The 15557-nt window shown below is 42.4% G+C and overlaps 1 protein-coding gene across 1 annotated transcript in view; it reads left to right on the forward strand.

Moving 5' to 3' along the window:
• ARHGAP42 (Rho GTPase activating protein 42) overlaps positions 1–15557 on the forward strand; it is an 840311-nt gene that overhangs the window by 438116 nt on the left and 386638 nt on the right. The window contains exon 3 of the mRNA XM_078656994.1: positions 3395–3456. Within this exon, the coding sequence (XP_078513120.1) occupies positions 3395–3456 (62 nt within the window). The remainder of the gene's footprint in view (positions 1–3394; positions 3457–15557) is intronic.

Raw genomic sequence — 15557 nt, forward strand, 5'->3', positions numbered from 1 at the left:
ATACTTGCACTGCTATCGCCCTTGGTGTACCTGTTTATTGTGCATGGTAATCAGGCAAACTGCATGTGTTGGTTGTGTCAGAAAGAATGTAGTATTATAGTCGATGTTATACCTGGTCTGTTTGCTTTGATGGAAGCTTTTAGTGCTGCTAAGAGGTATCTGCTCTTTGCGTGTGCACTTTTGCTCCCATGTAATATGTATTTGTAAAGCACACTATCACCTGGAAAGTCTATCCTGGCTCTGAGCAGGTGTGTTTGCCTAGCACTGCCTATGGTAGGTTGCTTAATTGAAAAGCCAGGTCTTCAGCTACTTGCAGAATTCTTCGAGAGCGGATGAGTAAATAATGGGTGCTTGCACTTCAGCTGTCATGCTGTGCCTGTTCTTTGTGTCTCAGTGAAGCTCGAGAAACTGTTCTATATGGAAAAGCAGCACAGGCTGATTTTGTCAGTTTTTGTTCTTTGCATTCTGGAGATGGAAGCTGAAAGTTCTGGATTTATTATAGGAAAACAAAACTAAAAGAAGAAGAATGCAAAACTGAAACCAGAATTCAGTATGATATTCATTCCTGCACAAATTGAGAACTTTGCAGTGAACAAACTTAAACTGTCCGTTTTCATAGCTGCAAAAAAATCATTCAAGTTGTATCATCAATCAGTCATTCAATCGGACATTTGTAGAGCGCACTACTCACCCACGACCGTCTCAAGGCGCTAAGGGGGGTAGCTGCTACTGCTCGAACAGCCAGGTCATGAGAAGTCTCCTGAAGGTTAGCAGGTCCTGGTTATGGCGAAGGTGGATGGGGAGGGTGTTCCATATCTTGACGGCGAGGTAGGAGAAGGATCTGCCGCCGGTGGTCATTCGGTGGATGTGTGGAACGGTGGAGAGGGCGAGGGCAAGGTCAGTGGAGCAAAGCTGGTGGTTGGGGGTGTAGAAGGTGAGTCTTTTGTTGAGGTATACTGGTCCGGCATCGTGGAGTGCTTTATGAGTGTGGGTGAGGAGCTTGAAGGTGATCCACTTGTTGACGGGGAGCCAGTGCAGGTCCCTCAAGTAGGCAGTGATGTGGCTGTGGTGATGGCTGTCGAGGATGAGGCGTGCGGAGGCGTTCTGTATGCATTGAAGTATTTTCTGGAGTTTGGCCGTGATTCCCGCGTAGAGGGCATTGCAGTAGTCCAGCCTGCTGGTGATGAGGGCCTGGGTGACCGTCCTTCTGGTTCCGGTGGGGATCCATCTGTAGGTCTTGCGAAGCATGCGGATGGTGGTGAAGCAAGAGGAGGCGACGGCGTTGACTTGGTGGGTCATTGACAGTGCTGAGTCCAGGATGAACCCCAGGTTGCGTGCGTGGTCGGTGGGTGTTGGCGCAGCTCCCCGCGACGCTGGCCACCAGGAGTAGTCCCAGGCAGAGGGTTGGAGCCCCAGATGAGGACCTCCGTCTTGTCCGTCTGTCTATCATCTGTTTCACTTGAAGCCACTGTTTTAGTTGATTAGCCTGTTGTGTGGTGCATATTTGTCAAAATGCATTTGCGTTATTTTCTATTTGTTAGAATGTTCCTTTTTGATGCACACTTTCGCCCTGCTTTCTTAAATATTTTCCATTTTACATTTGTGTAACTTCCCATGTATAGATTTTGTATCATCATTTTATTTCTAAATGATTTGCGGTTGCGTTTTGTAAAGAATCTACCCCGCCCCCCACAATATATACAGAATAATGTTCTAAATCATGTCCTATTTAGCATTTGTTTTTGATTTCACCATTGTAAAATCCACAATCTGTGTCGCAGGTTTTGTTCTGCATGAAGTGGGTTAGAATTTCGCGGTAGGCACAGTTTATAATTATACCAATTATGTTTACAAAGCTCGATATGTACATTCCAGTTGTCTGAATGTATGGATATTCGATATATGAAAAGATCAGACCTGCATTTATGCAAACTTACAATTAAACAAAACAGAGGGAAGCACTGTAAATGCCAGACGCCTCGAGAAAATCAATTAGGCGACTCAGTCGTGCTGAAATATACCTGGCATCACAGCAGGTAAGATGGTCTCTCCTGATAGATAGGGGGATGCTGCCACCTAGTGCTGTGAACAATGAAGTTAGTCTGCTATCTGAACAAGGTACTTATGACTACTCACTGCATTTGCTTCATGTGTATTTCAGGACATGATATAAACATTTTTTAAAGTGAAACACAAAGAACAATCAGTGCTTCAATAGCAAAATGGCCCACTTACTGACAGATATTCTAACTAGTGTATAAGGAACTTTGTATCTAGAACATCAGCATATTTGGACTCTCGCCTGTCTCAACTTGCTTTTTCTGGCCATATCCAGACTATGGAATTACAGAGATCTAAGGGCAGAGAGGTACAAAGGGTATTAGCATTCACAAACCCTCAGAACCAATAAATGAGAGGATTTGCAAATGCTAATAACCATTTCCTATGTATTTCCAATGATTTTGAATGCATTTAGTGATTCAGCATTTATTTCTAAATTGCAAAATGTGTTTAAAAATGGATACGATTCGGTATTTGGAAGGGGCATGTTACAGGTATAACTTCCAAACACTGAATCAGTATACTATATATATAACTTATTTACTACTTTTGCTGTTCTTGCATTGTAAGCTTTGGATTATGATTGAGATTCTCTAGGCATACAGGTACCTCTGTCACCATTAGAGTTTGGTAGATTGCAGTACAAACTGTACACATAGCAGTCTTTCTTTTTTTCCAGGCCTGCATCTTGTTTTTCAGAAGGATAGAATGAGCAGCACAAAATGGCAGTTTTTAAAGTTATGACAAAATTGCACAATAGCACTACATACCCTCCACATTAATTTAATCCCACTGACTTACTTTGACTTATTTATGGCAGTCATTCAAAGTGTTTTCTTTGGCCTGTAGAGTGCTGAACAGCATAACACCTAGATGTTGTTGTCTATGTAAACCAAGCATGTAAAGCTGGTACATCCAAAGTAATACAGGATGCCATCATATGGCATATGGCATCATATGGCATCATATGGCATGACGCCACAGTGTCTATTGCTGCTTTTGTCTTTTGCCAGAGCTCAAGTTAAGGAAGATTTCTGTAGAACATAACACCATTCATTGGACAGGTGTAGAAGGGCAATGAGGAAACAGGGATACCTGTTTACCCATTCAGGGCAGGCACAATTGTGTTCAAACCATCTTTGATCAAACGCATTCTTGTTTTTTATGAAGGTACTCGTCAAAATATTCCAAATAAAGTTATATGAGATATCATGTATGTCGTGTTAAATTTTACACTGGGAAGGTAATATGTAATGTTCTATTATGTTTGATGTTCATCCTTTAAATAGGAACAATTACAAAATAACTAATCTATATATTTTTTTTCTTTTAGCCCAGTCACTCAAAGAGTTTGCACGACTACTAATTGCTGTAGAGGAAGAGCGGAGAAGACTGGTAGGTTCCATGAATGTGACTCTTCTAATTCATCACATTTAAAACTGTGGTTGCTGATACATTGTGTCGACTTGCTATGGAAAGAGGTTGCAGATGCACCCAGAATAGAGTGAACGTTACGTGTGGTAGTAAAACACTGTCCCTCTTACTCCTCCCATTTTTGAAGGCTCGTTTCTATTTATTTCCAGTTCCCATTTTTTATTTTCAGTTTTCTAATTTTTGTACAATGAAGAATTTAAGAAAAAATTCCAATTCCCATTTTTTATTTTCAGTTTTCAGATTTTTGTATAATAAATGCCATCTGGTTTTTAGTTTTCATCAAGCCACTGCAAAAAAGACAACCCTTTACTTGGACATTATTCTATACTAATTTATCTGTCAAAGTGGGAAGAGACAAAATTATAGTAATTAAGAAAAAATTCCAATTCCCATTTTTTTATTTTCAGTTTTCAGATTTTTGTATAATAAATGCCATCTGGTTTTTCGTTTTCATCAAGCCACTGCAAAAAAGACAACCCTTTACTTGGACATTATTCTATACTAATTTATCTGTCAAAGTGGGAAGAGACAACATTATAGTAATTAATAAAGTTGTAAAGCCTGAACAAGCTAAGTTAATCTGAATTCCTTTCCAACAAAACCCCACAGATTTGAAATCAAAAAGTGTTGATGCCTTTGGAAAGAAAATGTCTTCTTTGTCGAGTTTGGCCTTGAGATCTATTAAGGCAGTTTTCCTTGGAAGTTACGCCCATGCACTATAGGATGCAACATCTTGCAAACCGCCCTATAGGACCTAAGGCCTCTTTAGCCCAGATGAGACATGATGGGCAGGACACAGCCAAGTATGTGCTCTGAGCTGCGCTGGACATTATGGACTGCATTATCAGAGCTATTGGCACTAATGTCATGCACAGAAGGCATCCAGAATGCAATCAATTGGGATTTCTGGAGACTTGCAAGCATTCTGAATGGGCATGCCCATCAGTTGCTCCAGGTTAATTGAGAAAAGGCTGATTCAGCACTAGAATGATTCAGGAACAGCTATGCCACATCACAATCTTTGGGGCCATTGATACAAGCTAATCAACTTCCCTATCAATACAGAAAATCAGAGGCTGTTCAAGGGTGCCAGCTCACAGAAAATGTCAGCCCTCTCAATCTGTAATGTAGCAGCCAACATAGTCATTTGAGGGCATGGACTTCACCTGGCCTGTAGGAGGTAGGATACTATATTTCCTCCCCAGCTGGAGAACCATCACATCAGAAAGATGGGTCTTACAAATTGTGCAAAAGGACTACAGCCTGCCTTTCACCTCCTCCCCACCCCTCCCCACCACTCTGTCCTCCCAAACCAGAGAAGAATATTTCTGAAGGACATTTAGCAATCATGATGCAGGAAGGCCATCTTATGTTGTCCAAGTGTGCTATAGAGCCGGGTTTGGAGAAGGAGGTAGGAGGCTGTTCAGGTTAATTCCTGAAAAACAACAGAGGTCTTGGGCCTAGTTTGGAACTCTCCCCTCTGGATGCCTTACTTTGGAAGGACAGGTTCAGCATGCTAGCTAAGGTCCTGCCAGCTCTGGACCCAGGAGACTCGATGGGTCCTTAGACTTGCAGAGCGTTATTTTAGATGTGCCCATCCAGCCGTCCCAGAGGCATTACCTACTGTTCAAAGTGGGCCTAAACACTTTCAATTTACTGTGCTCCCCTTTGGCCTTACTTTGGACACTTGTGTAGTCACAGTCAATTTTTGGAGGTCAGGAATACAAGCATTCCTGTACTTCAATGATTGGCTGCTGAAAGACAGGCTACCCACAGTCATTTGTAGACTACCTCTGGACAACGGCTAAACTCCTAACAACTTTGGGTTTCACCATCAATAAGCTATCATAGACACTTACATTCATTGGGGCAATTTTAGACCTGGTGAGGTTCCAGGCCTTTCCTCTGCTGCATCAGTGTCAATCAAGATATTATTCTGTTGTTTTGGTATCAGTCCTGGGTTTCAAGGATGAGGGTGTCATGTATCCTTCTCATCCAAATGGCAGTTGGCACTTGGGGGCCCTACAGTGGAATTTCAGGTCCCAGTGGGCTGAGCAACAGCTATACCTCTGACTTCTTCCAGATTTCGAGGGATATGGAGCAGGATCTGCAGAGGTGAGTGGCGGATGACAACCTGACTTGTGGCAGCTGCTCACCTTCCCACACCAAGGGGTCGATTCCGATTCGGGAAAAAAACCGTCCGTACGATTTGTATCCGGAGCCCTCTCCGTACGAATCGTACCCGTCCGTCCGAGTCGCGAAGTACGATCCATATTCCGTGAATCCGTCCGAATCGTCACGATCCGTACGTATTGCAGGGCTGAAACCGTGAACCGTACGACTCGTACACATACCGTACGACTCGTACACATGCATTACGACCCGACGAGTACGATCCGGACCGGAGTATGAGGACGCGATTCGTACGGTCCACGTCAGGTAAGGTGGAGTCGTACGGAAAAGCACACAAACACATACACACCGTACGGTCCATACCCCCCATAATCGCAGGGGTATGCACCGTACCCCTGCGATCATGGGGTCTTAGAGCCGTACCCCCATTGTACGATCGGTGTACGAGCCGTACCCCCATTGTACGATCGGTGTACGAGCCGTACCCCCATTGTACGATCGGTGTACGATGGGGGTACGGCTCGTACACCGATCGTACATGGGGTACGGCTCGTACACCGATCGTACATGGGGTACGGCTCGTACACCGATCGTACAATGAGGGTACGGCTCGTACACCGATCGTACAATGGGGGTACGGCTCGTACACCGATCGTACATGGGGTACGGTTCGTACACCGATCGTACAATGGGAGTACGGCTCGTACACCTTAGGCACAAACTCTGCTTTTACGGCTGTTTTCAGCTCCCGTAGAAAAAGGGTCGTACGGTGCGTACCCAACACGTATCGTACTTGCTGGGTCGTAAAAACTAGCCGTGAACCGTACAAATGTCGCGTACAGCGGGTTCCGAGGGAGAATCGTACAGAGTTCCGTACGGCTCCTGGTACGAATCGTACTTCGTCGTACGTACGGGACGTTTACAGGTACGATTCGTACGGAGAAAAAACGCTCCGTACGACGATTCGGAGCGCTTTTTACCAGATCGGAATCGACCCCCAAGAGTTCCTTGTGGTGACAGACGCATCACGGGTGGATTGAAGGGGCACCTAGGAGAGATGGAGGTCAGAGGCCTAAGGTCTCCAACTTCTGAAGCTTTGGACTATTCCTCTTGCCCTAAAAGCCTTTTTTCTATCCATCAAGGGGAGCAGGTTCAAGTCCCCTACCCCTTCAATATCTGCTAAAACACTGGGGGTCATAATTAATAATGACCTCACAATGAAGAGTCAAATAGGATCTGTAATCTCAACGTGCTTTTTTCAGTTGAGAAAAATAAGGAAAATTAGTGGGTTCCTTACACAGGAAGCAAAAATACAGGCAGTCTTTGCTATGGTGCTATCCCATATAGACTACGCCAATTCTCTATACTTTGGCATTCCCGCTTATCTCACCCACCATCTTCAACTGGTACAGAATCAGGTAGCTAGACTGATCCTTCAGCACAATAGGCGTAAACATGTCTGCACTGGCTGCCTATAACTCAGACATGCGCCCTTAAGGTGGGATGCATTATCTTTAAATCGCTGAATGGTAGAAGCCCCAAATTCATTGACAGTCTTATTGAAAGAAGATCTTTTCTTTTTGCTTTTGGGTTATTTATGATGATAAGGCATTGATAAAGGCGATAGACCTCATTGTTTGCTAGGAAAAATTATGTCTGAAGCCAAAGGTTTTCTCTGTTATTATAGAAAGTTATAAGAAAGCAGTAGGCATGTTTTATTTATTGCATTTGTTAAAGTTAGTAGACCTTTAATTTTGGATTGTTATTACACTGTGTTAAAGCATGTTGACAGGAATTTTGGTACATGGAATTTCCCACGTTACCAAAGACAGCAAGGGTTTTGGTGTTGATTAACCCGCTGAAAAATCCTGGAGGAAAGGTTTTCACTGTGATAACGCTTTTTAACCCCTCTTACAAGGGATTGCATATTGTTTTGCCACATGTAATTTGAGCCGATTTAGAAGTTTATGATTGTATGACTGATGCTTATGTTCAACATAGCAGGCCTGAGTTGGTTATTGTAGAAAGCCAGTTTTAAAAACTGGGGGCTTGATTAGTTTATTAGGGAAAGTTATGTGAGATGTCGTGTCTGATCTGTGTAATATGAAACATTAGAACAAAGGCAGTTACACTGACTTACTTATTACATGTTGTGGACAAAGATCTTTAAGAGTGGACTGTTATTCCAATGTGTTAAAGCCTGTAGATAGATATTTTGTTTCATGGAATATCGCAGATTGCCTTAACGGACATGGATTTTTGTGTTTATTACTCTCTTTGACAAACCTTGGGAGTAGACAATTTTCTTTGTGATAATCTGTACTAGACCCTTTTAGAAGGACGAGATAGGTTTACTTGTCTGCCAGGGTCTTATGATCATAAACATTAATTTACAAATATATGCATAAATATATGTATATAGATATGCAAATATAGAGAGACTTTGGGTAGGCCCACTTGTACCTTTTATTTGTGCAAGTGTCTTTCACACACTGCTCCCATATATTATAGCATGAGGCAGGGTATCAGCCCCTTCAGCCATTGGCTGTATTGAACAGTGAATTACATAATTTATAATCATTACATTGCACAACATTCTGAAAAGGCCAAAGCTTTAGTTTTCTCCTTTCATTGGTACGTTTCCATTACTTTCATTCACTTTTTGTAATTTTATTAGCTTTTTATAGCATACTGCATCTTTCTTGACAGTGATAATGGGGTGCTTGCCACTCATTTCATCTGTTGTTTGCCACATCTCACGTAGGCACTTCTTCTAACATGTGGGGCCATTTTGGAATTTATTTGTCATTGCATGTCATTGTTTTATCTTTCCAAGATGGTCAACATGTTGCATCTAAAGGTGGCATCTATGACGGAATTTTAAAGCGATAATGCACTACATACAATAACATTGCAAGATGGAGCAACGTTTGTATGCTTAATGTAACTTTTTATTGCCAATATGTGTCTGCTATTCTTCATTTGAAATCATTGTTATTGGGTTTTATAATAAAAAAATACTTTTTCCAAATAGTTAAAAAAGCATCTAATTTCACAATGAACATTTTGGAAATTACCTATACATATCCAGACAAATAAAAATGGAACATAAGTATTCTTCAAATGACAAATATGTTAAAATCCCCATATCACTCATACTATATCTTTCTGAAGGCAAATTTGTTGAATTTGTGCATGAGTTTTATTGTCGATGCATAAGTGGATGAATGCAAGCATGATTCAGTGAGACAGTAACCGCATGCATGAGTGCGAGGATGAGGGGCGAGTGCATGTTTTACAAGTTATTGAATGCCTAAATTCTCCAGTGACGGAATAGACATTTTCAGTTATCAGCCAGACCTATTGGCATTGCCAGTACTTGTTTTGACAATGCATTTAGAAAATACTGTTAAAACTCCACTGTTTTGCCTATGTAGTGTAGAAAGATGTGAGCGGAATAAACCCCCAATTAAATCTTTTTCTTCATTATTGTATATGTTCCTTTGCGATTCGCATACTGTTTGCAAACTTTGTGAAATGTGGGAGTACTTTTGCTTCTGTGTTAAGAATTATAAATGTTGCACAGTTCAGTATTTGCTGAAATTAGTTACTCAACTGCCAAAATTATTAGAATTTTGAATCCTGCTGATTATAAAAGTGTGGTAGCAAAACACTAAAATGATTTTTTTTATTTGTCACAGCACATGTGCCAAATAGTTTTGTAGCATCATGCTAACAATGGCATGCTCTATTAAGGACTATCATATATTATCCTGGAGTAGAACTTGCTAACTCTCTATGTATACCCAGCATACCTAGCACAGTGGAAAAAAATAAATCACAATGGCCTCCCAAGTGTTACTCATGTACTCTTGAATGTAATTCACAAAGTTGCGTGCATAGATATGTTAACGCGAGATTTCTGGTCTATAGTTATTATTCCAGATCCCAATTCAGGTCGAATAAATCGTTGGTACCTGTCATTGAGTAAAAGGCAATCCACTACTAGGTTAATTAATAAAGAACTTACTCCACTCTAAATAACCACTTACTACAAATAAGTTTAAAAGTTTATTATAAAGCCAAAGTTATCTGGAGATACAAACATCTCAGAATAAGATTCAAAAGATATACGGGAATCAATACAAACAAGAATTCTCTAAAAGGTCTTAGTCGGCAAAATGATATCAATAAAACAAATTCAAAAAGTATTAAAGTTGCCAACATAGACACCAGCTGTAGCTTATGCGTCATTTACAGAAAGAAAAAGTTCAGGTTAGACTGTCCCTACACTAGACTAAGTGACATCCCTACTTAACAAGATCTTTACCTAAAAAGGTGTCAGCCGTGGTGACTTCCAAAGAAGATCACACACTTCTCTTAGTCTTCGTTGCAAATCGATCACTTGCAGTTAACCTATCTGCCTACCCCTCCGCTCTCTCAGGCTCCTTAGACCATCTGCTCTAAATCCACCCAGGGGTGCTGTCCCTAATACAAAATCACATTTCCAATAGGAACGCCCTTAGAGACGCCCCTCACGTGGTGTTGGTTCTGGCGGCAATTTCCATGCTGGTACTCCTCTGGGTCCATCGTTAGCGTTGACCTTGCTTCCCAGGCTCCTCTCGGCTGGACGGTACCCCCCAGGAAATTCCTGAAGCCTCCTACAGGTCTGTGCCAGGCTTCTCTGAACAAAGCCCATTCATCACTTTCCTGATTAAACCCCCTCGCACCTGCAAACAGACACTTTTTCTGTGGGCCCCAAATTCCGGCCTCCACCATATCTCCTAAGTCGTAAACCATGTAACAGGCTCTGTGTCTTGAGCTTCGCTTGACCTTTCTCTAACGAACCCATGCAGATCAAACGAAATGACATTATCTATTCAGGCCTACTAGAATTACATGAAACAGGCCTCTGCACTCTGCAAACATTTCAATTTCTTTAGTTTAAACAGTATTCTAATTATAACACATCTATTAAATGAAACACTTCTATGAAACATATATTTCAGTTCTATGATCAATAATACTTTGAACTACAACAACATTAAGATCCATATTATGTGGAAATGCATCAGCTTCTTGTATTCTCTGTGAACTGCCATGTGGCCTACACATTTCTACGTTTAACAGAATTACATTTTCCCTTACGACAGCCACACAACATGGGATTTCAGCATCATTCTACATCACTACACATTTCTATATTAGCTTTTCACACTGGTATATGTATTATTTCTCTAATTAAACACTCATATAATTTTTGCCACTCTATATAATTCACACTCTTATATGATTTCTACTAGACTGATGCAACATGCTTGTAAATATGGTGCACTCCTACAATTTTCTTAAATTGCGCTCTCTCAGTCCCCCCTTTGATGACTTTTAGTAGTCATCACCATCATAACACCATCCCTAAGATGTGAATTCTCAAACTGAAGTCGTTGCAACATTCCCTCGTTTCATCACTTCTAGAGCCCTCAGACTCCTGTACTGATTCTCCTGCATCGCAGCTAATCTCCTTCCCTGCTCCCGCATGGATCTCTGCAACCTGTGTGATCTATACCATTTGTACAGCCGCACCAATCCCCACAAAGTGATTACACAAATCACTATTATGATGATAGGCTTCAATAAGTACCAAATGATTCCCTTTCCTAGGGTGGCAAACCAACCTCCAACTTTACCCATTCCTTGACCTACTTTCTCCCACACATTTACCTTTGTCAAATCCTCTATCTCATGGTGAATTTCAGTAATATTCCGTATGTATTTCTCTAGAGGTTTTGAATTGTCTGGAATGTAAGTGCAACATTCCTGGACCTTCAAAGCCTTACAGACTCCTCCCTCTTTGGCCAACAGAACGTCTAGGGCAAGTCGGTTCTGAAGAACCATTGCCCTTATCGATTGCATCTCTCCCTCCACCAACATTAATGATCTAGCAGTGCTGGCGGACAACCTATCTACGACTGTTGCCAATCTTCTAATCTTGATTTCGTTCAGTATGATTCCCAAAAGAGGAAATGCAGCACCAAATACATCTCCAACTCCCTCCTCAGTGCTGACATCTCTTCTTCCTCTAGCTTGAGTTCCTCCCTCTATGATTTCTAAGTCCTTTGCATGGTATATCTTGGGAAATACAATCGCTAAATAGCATGATCCATACCAATTATCTGGTAGTTTCACATATGCATTTCTTCCACAGACAAAATATACATTTGGGATCACCTGCATTTCCTTCAAGAAATCCTTGGAGTAGTACTCTAACTGAAAAGCATGTTCACAACTTACTTCTTCCACAAACACATTTTCGTAATAGGTTTGACCCCTATGTATGCACAATTTCCCCTTCTTCTCTCGATCTAAAGCTATTGGACCATTACTACCCTTTCTTTGGTGTGACCTTTCTTCCTCGGTCCAATCTGTTTTCCATTGACCTGAAGATTTCAAAATCTTCTGCCTCCTATATCGAGTATCCACCTGTCCTACAAACTTTTTCTCAATTTCTGACACGGTACAAGTCAAATTGTTTCTTCGAGCATGTGAAGTGTCTAAAGTTTTCCATGGTAGGAAACATTTCTGTAACCTGTCTTCACTCTTGTAATAATCCCATTTATTGAGGTGCTTGTAATTTGGCACCTCTGGCAACACGGAGTCAAAGTTCGAGAAGTAGTACTCGAAACCATCACGTTCATAAAATATGCTCAGCAATAAACTACATGTGATTCCATAAGTTAATGGAAGATGGTGGTACCTAATACCCTCGTCTACAGATGCTGGCAATTTCATGCAAACGTAGCAATCCTTAGCCTCCATAGCATCCACATATTCATAAAGCAATTTAGCATATGCATTTGATTTAAAATTTCCCTGCGATTCATCTATGTGTAACCTACGAGTCTCAGCTGCTAGCAAAGCTTTCTCTTTCTCTGTATTGTCCCCCTGTTTGCCAGCAGTAGTAGGCTTCGGTGTTGATACACTTTTTGCTTCCTTTGCTGTTTTCACATCATTTTCATGTCCCACTACATATGATATAGTAACCACTATCACTATTAGAGAAATTACTACCACTAAAAGTGTGCCTACTATGCATTTTGCCCTGCGGTTCGGGTTGCCAGCCTCCATGATCTCAAAACAGTGTAGCTCTGCTTTTCTTTCACAGCACAAAGTCTCTTTTCTTTGCACAATGTCTCTTCTTGAACCACACCTGGAAGTTGATAATCCTTTCCGCAATTCAGTCTCTGAATTCTGTAGCAATAGACAACCCTAGCCCTTCTCCATCCGCTAAAATGGAAGTCCCTAGTTTCTTCTTTTTCTTCCACTTGGCGCTAGGTTATCTCTTGATCAATTTATTTACAAAGTTTTTCAAAGTCTTTAGCAATCCGGAATTATACGTGTTCCAACGACTCTCATTACGCACTCTAATATTTCTAAACGAAGAAGGAGTTCCTCAAGTATTGGACACCTTGAACAACAAGCTGGAAATTCTGCTTTGTTTAGAACCAAGTCTCTTATTCCGCTCAGGTAAGGAGGATAGACGATATTGAGTGTCAGCAATCCTTCAACCTCCACTCCTGGTATCAGCAACTTTATTTCCACTATTATGATGGGGTCAGTACTGGTCAGGGTCACTTCCCTCACCCTCCCCGTCCTGCGTGCTTCGGACATCTGCAGCGAGGTAGGTCCACTCAGGAGTAGCGTATCTTCTGCAAGGCACTCGCACCCTCCTTGATCTTCTCGGACCTTCCTGTTCCTGTCCTTGTGCACCTTCGTCTGGATCTGAGTCTTCGGATATAGGAGCAAGGGTTCTCTCTGGAGTTGGCTTTAAGTTCGGCCTCTGTTTTCTTTCGGGCCAACTAACTTCTCCACGCCTTGTTCTCCTATTTCTCGTCCTCACACTCTGTTCTTGATCACTCTGGTACTGATCTGTGTCTGAGCCGTATTCACAGCAACTTTCTCCTTCTGTGGCAACCTCAGTTTCACTGCCGTCCTGCCTTTCTTCTTCTGGATCTGTAACACTCCCAGCTTCTTCTGACACCCCCACAGCTTGACTGATCCCCTCTAGTGGTTCACTGTCCACAGCTGGATTTTCATCTGCGAGAGGAGCTGTTTCTTCCAGGGGTGCTGGAACTCTACGAGTATGGGAAGCGTGGATCCAATTAGGCAGTCCTCCGCACTTCACGGCAGTGTTCGTCGTCAAGATGATCTGGTATGGCCCCTTCCAGCGCACGTCTAAGCAGCTCTTCCGGACGTGCTTCTTAATTAGCACCCAATCTCCTGGACACAAGTCGTGACATAGATCTCTGGAAGATGGGACTTCAGCAGCCTGCACCTGAAGGGACACAGAATGAAGGGCGTCAGACAGTCCCTTGCAGTAATCCAAGATCAAGTCATCTGTGATATTCAACAAAGCTGTGGTTGGGAAGGTTGGAAGTCTCATTGCTCTCCGGATTAGCACCTCGTGTGGAGAGAGACCTGTCCTCCTGTCGGGTGTGCTACGCATACTCATAAGCACCAAGGGCAAAGCATCAGGCCAACTTAAGGAAGTCGAGGAACATACTTTGGCAATTCTGCATTTCAACGTCCCATTTATCTGCTCCACGATACCTGAAGCCTCTGGTCGATAGCTACAGTGCAACTTCTGATCAATGTTCAATGCAGAGCAGAGCATCTTCACAACTTCACTGTTAAAATGAGTTCCTCGATCTGATTCCAGGGAGTTTGGCACCCCGTAGCGCGGGATCAACTCTCTAAGTAACAACTTTGCTACTGTGAGTGTATCGCACCTACGTGTAGGGTATGCTTCGACCCATCTGGAAAATATGCATACAACCACCAGAACATACCTGAGGCGGTTGACTTTTGGCATCTCGATAAAATCTAATGGCATTCTATTGAAAGGCCCCCCAGACCTCCCAATGTAACTCATTGTAACTGGTGTTCTTTTCCCTACGTTCAGTTGCTGACATGTAACGCATCTCCTACAGACTGCTTCTGCTGCAATCCTAAACTTAGGACAATACCAAGTCTGCCTAAATACCCTCAGCATGGCATCCCTTCCTAAGTGTACTGGACCATGTATTTGTCGTGCCATTGGACTCACTAATTCTTCTGGTAACACTGCCCTTCCATCTGCTGAAACCCAAAAGTCCATTTCACCTTTCACACAACCTGCTGTTTCCCATGCCTTTCTCTCAAACTCAGGTGCGTTTTCTTGCATTACCTTCAAATCCTCCCAAGTATCCACTGTTTCTAACATCATGTTTAATTCTGTCTTTTCCTGAATCCCACCTACTTCCACTTCCGTGAAAGAATATCCGTGCTCCGCACAGTAACGGGCAACTTCGTCTGCGTATCTATTTCCTTGTGACACAAAATCTGTATTTTTGGTGTGGGCTATACATTTGACTATTGCTATTGCATCCGGGCCTTGTAATGCTTCTAACAGTAGTAGCACAAATTCCCCATTTCTGATGGGCGAACCAGAGGAGGTCATGTAACCCCTCTGAGACCACAATTGCCCGAAATCATGAACTACACCGAAACCATATTGGCTATCGGTATAAATGGTGACTCTAATTTTTCTACCTGCTATGCAGGCACGGGTCAATGCAATGATTTCTGCTACCTGTGCGGAGTGTACTCCTTCCAGGCAAGCGGCTTCCACAACTCCAGAAATGGTGCAAACAGCATAAGCTGCTCTCAACCGACCAGTATTGTCCCTTAAACATGAGCCATCAACGAAGAAAATTTCATCGGGGTCAATCAACGGCTCATCCACAATATCTGGTCTGGGCTTCGTGCATAGTTCAGTCACATCAAGGCAATCGTGATCTTCACAGTCTTCGCCTTCTATATCATTAGGAAGTGGCATCAGTGTAGCAGGATTCAAAACAGAGCACCTCTTAAGGGTCACGTTTTCCGCAGCA

This window comes from Lissotriton helveticus, chromosome 8 (genome assembly GCF_964261635.1).
Source record: "Lissotriton helveticus chromosome 8, aLisHel1.1, whole genome shotgun sequence".
Lineage (NCBI taxonomy): Eukaryota > Metazoa > Chordata > Amphibia > Caudata > Salamandridae > Lissotriton > Lissotriton helveticus.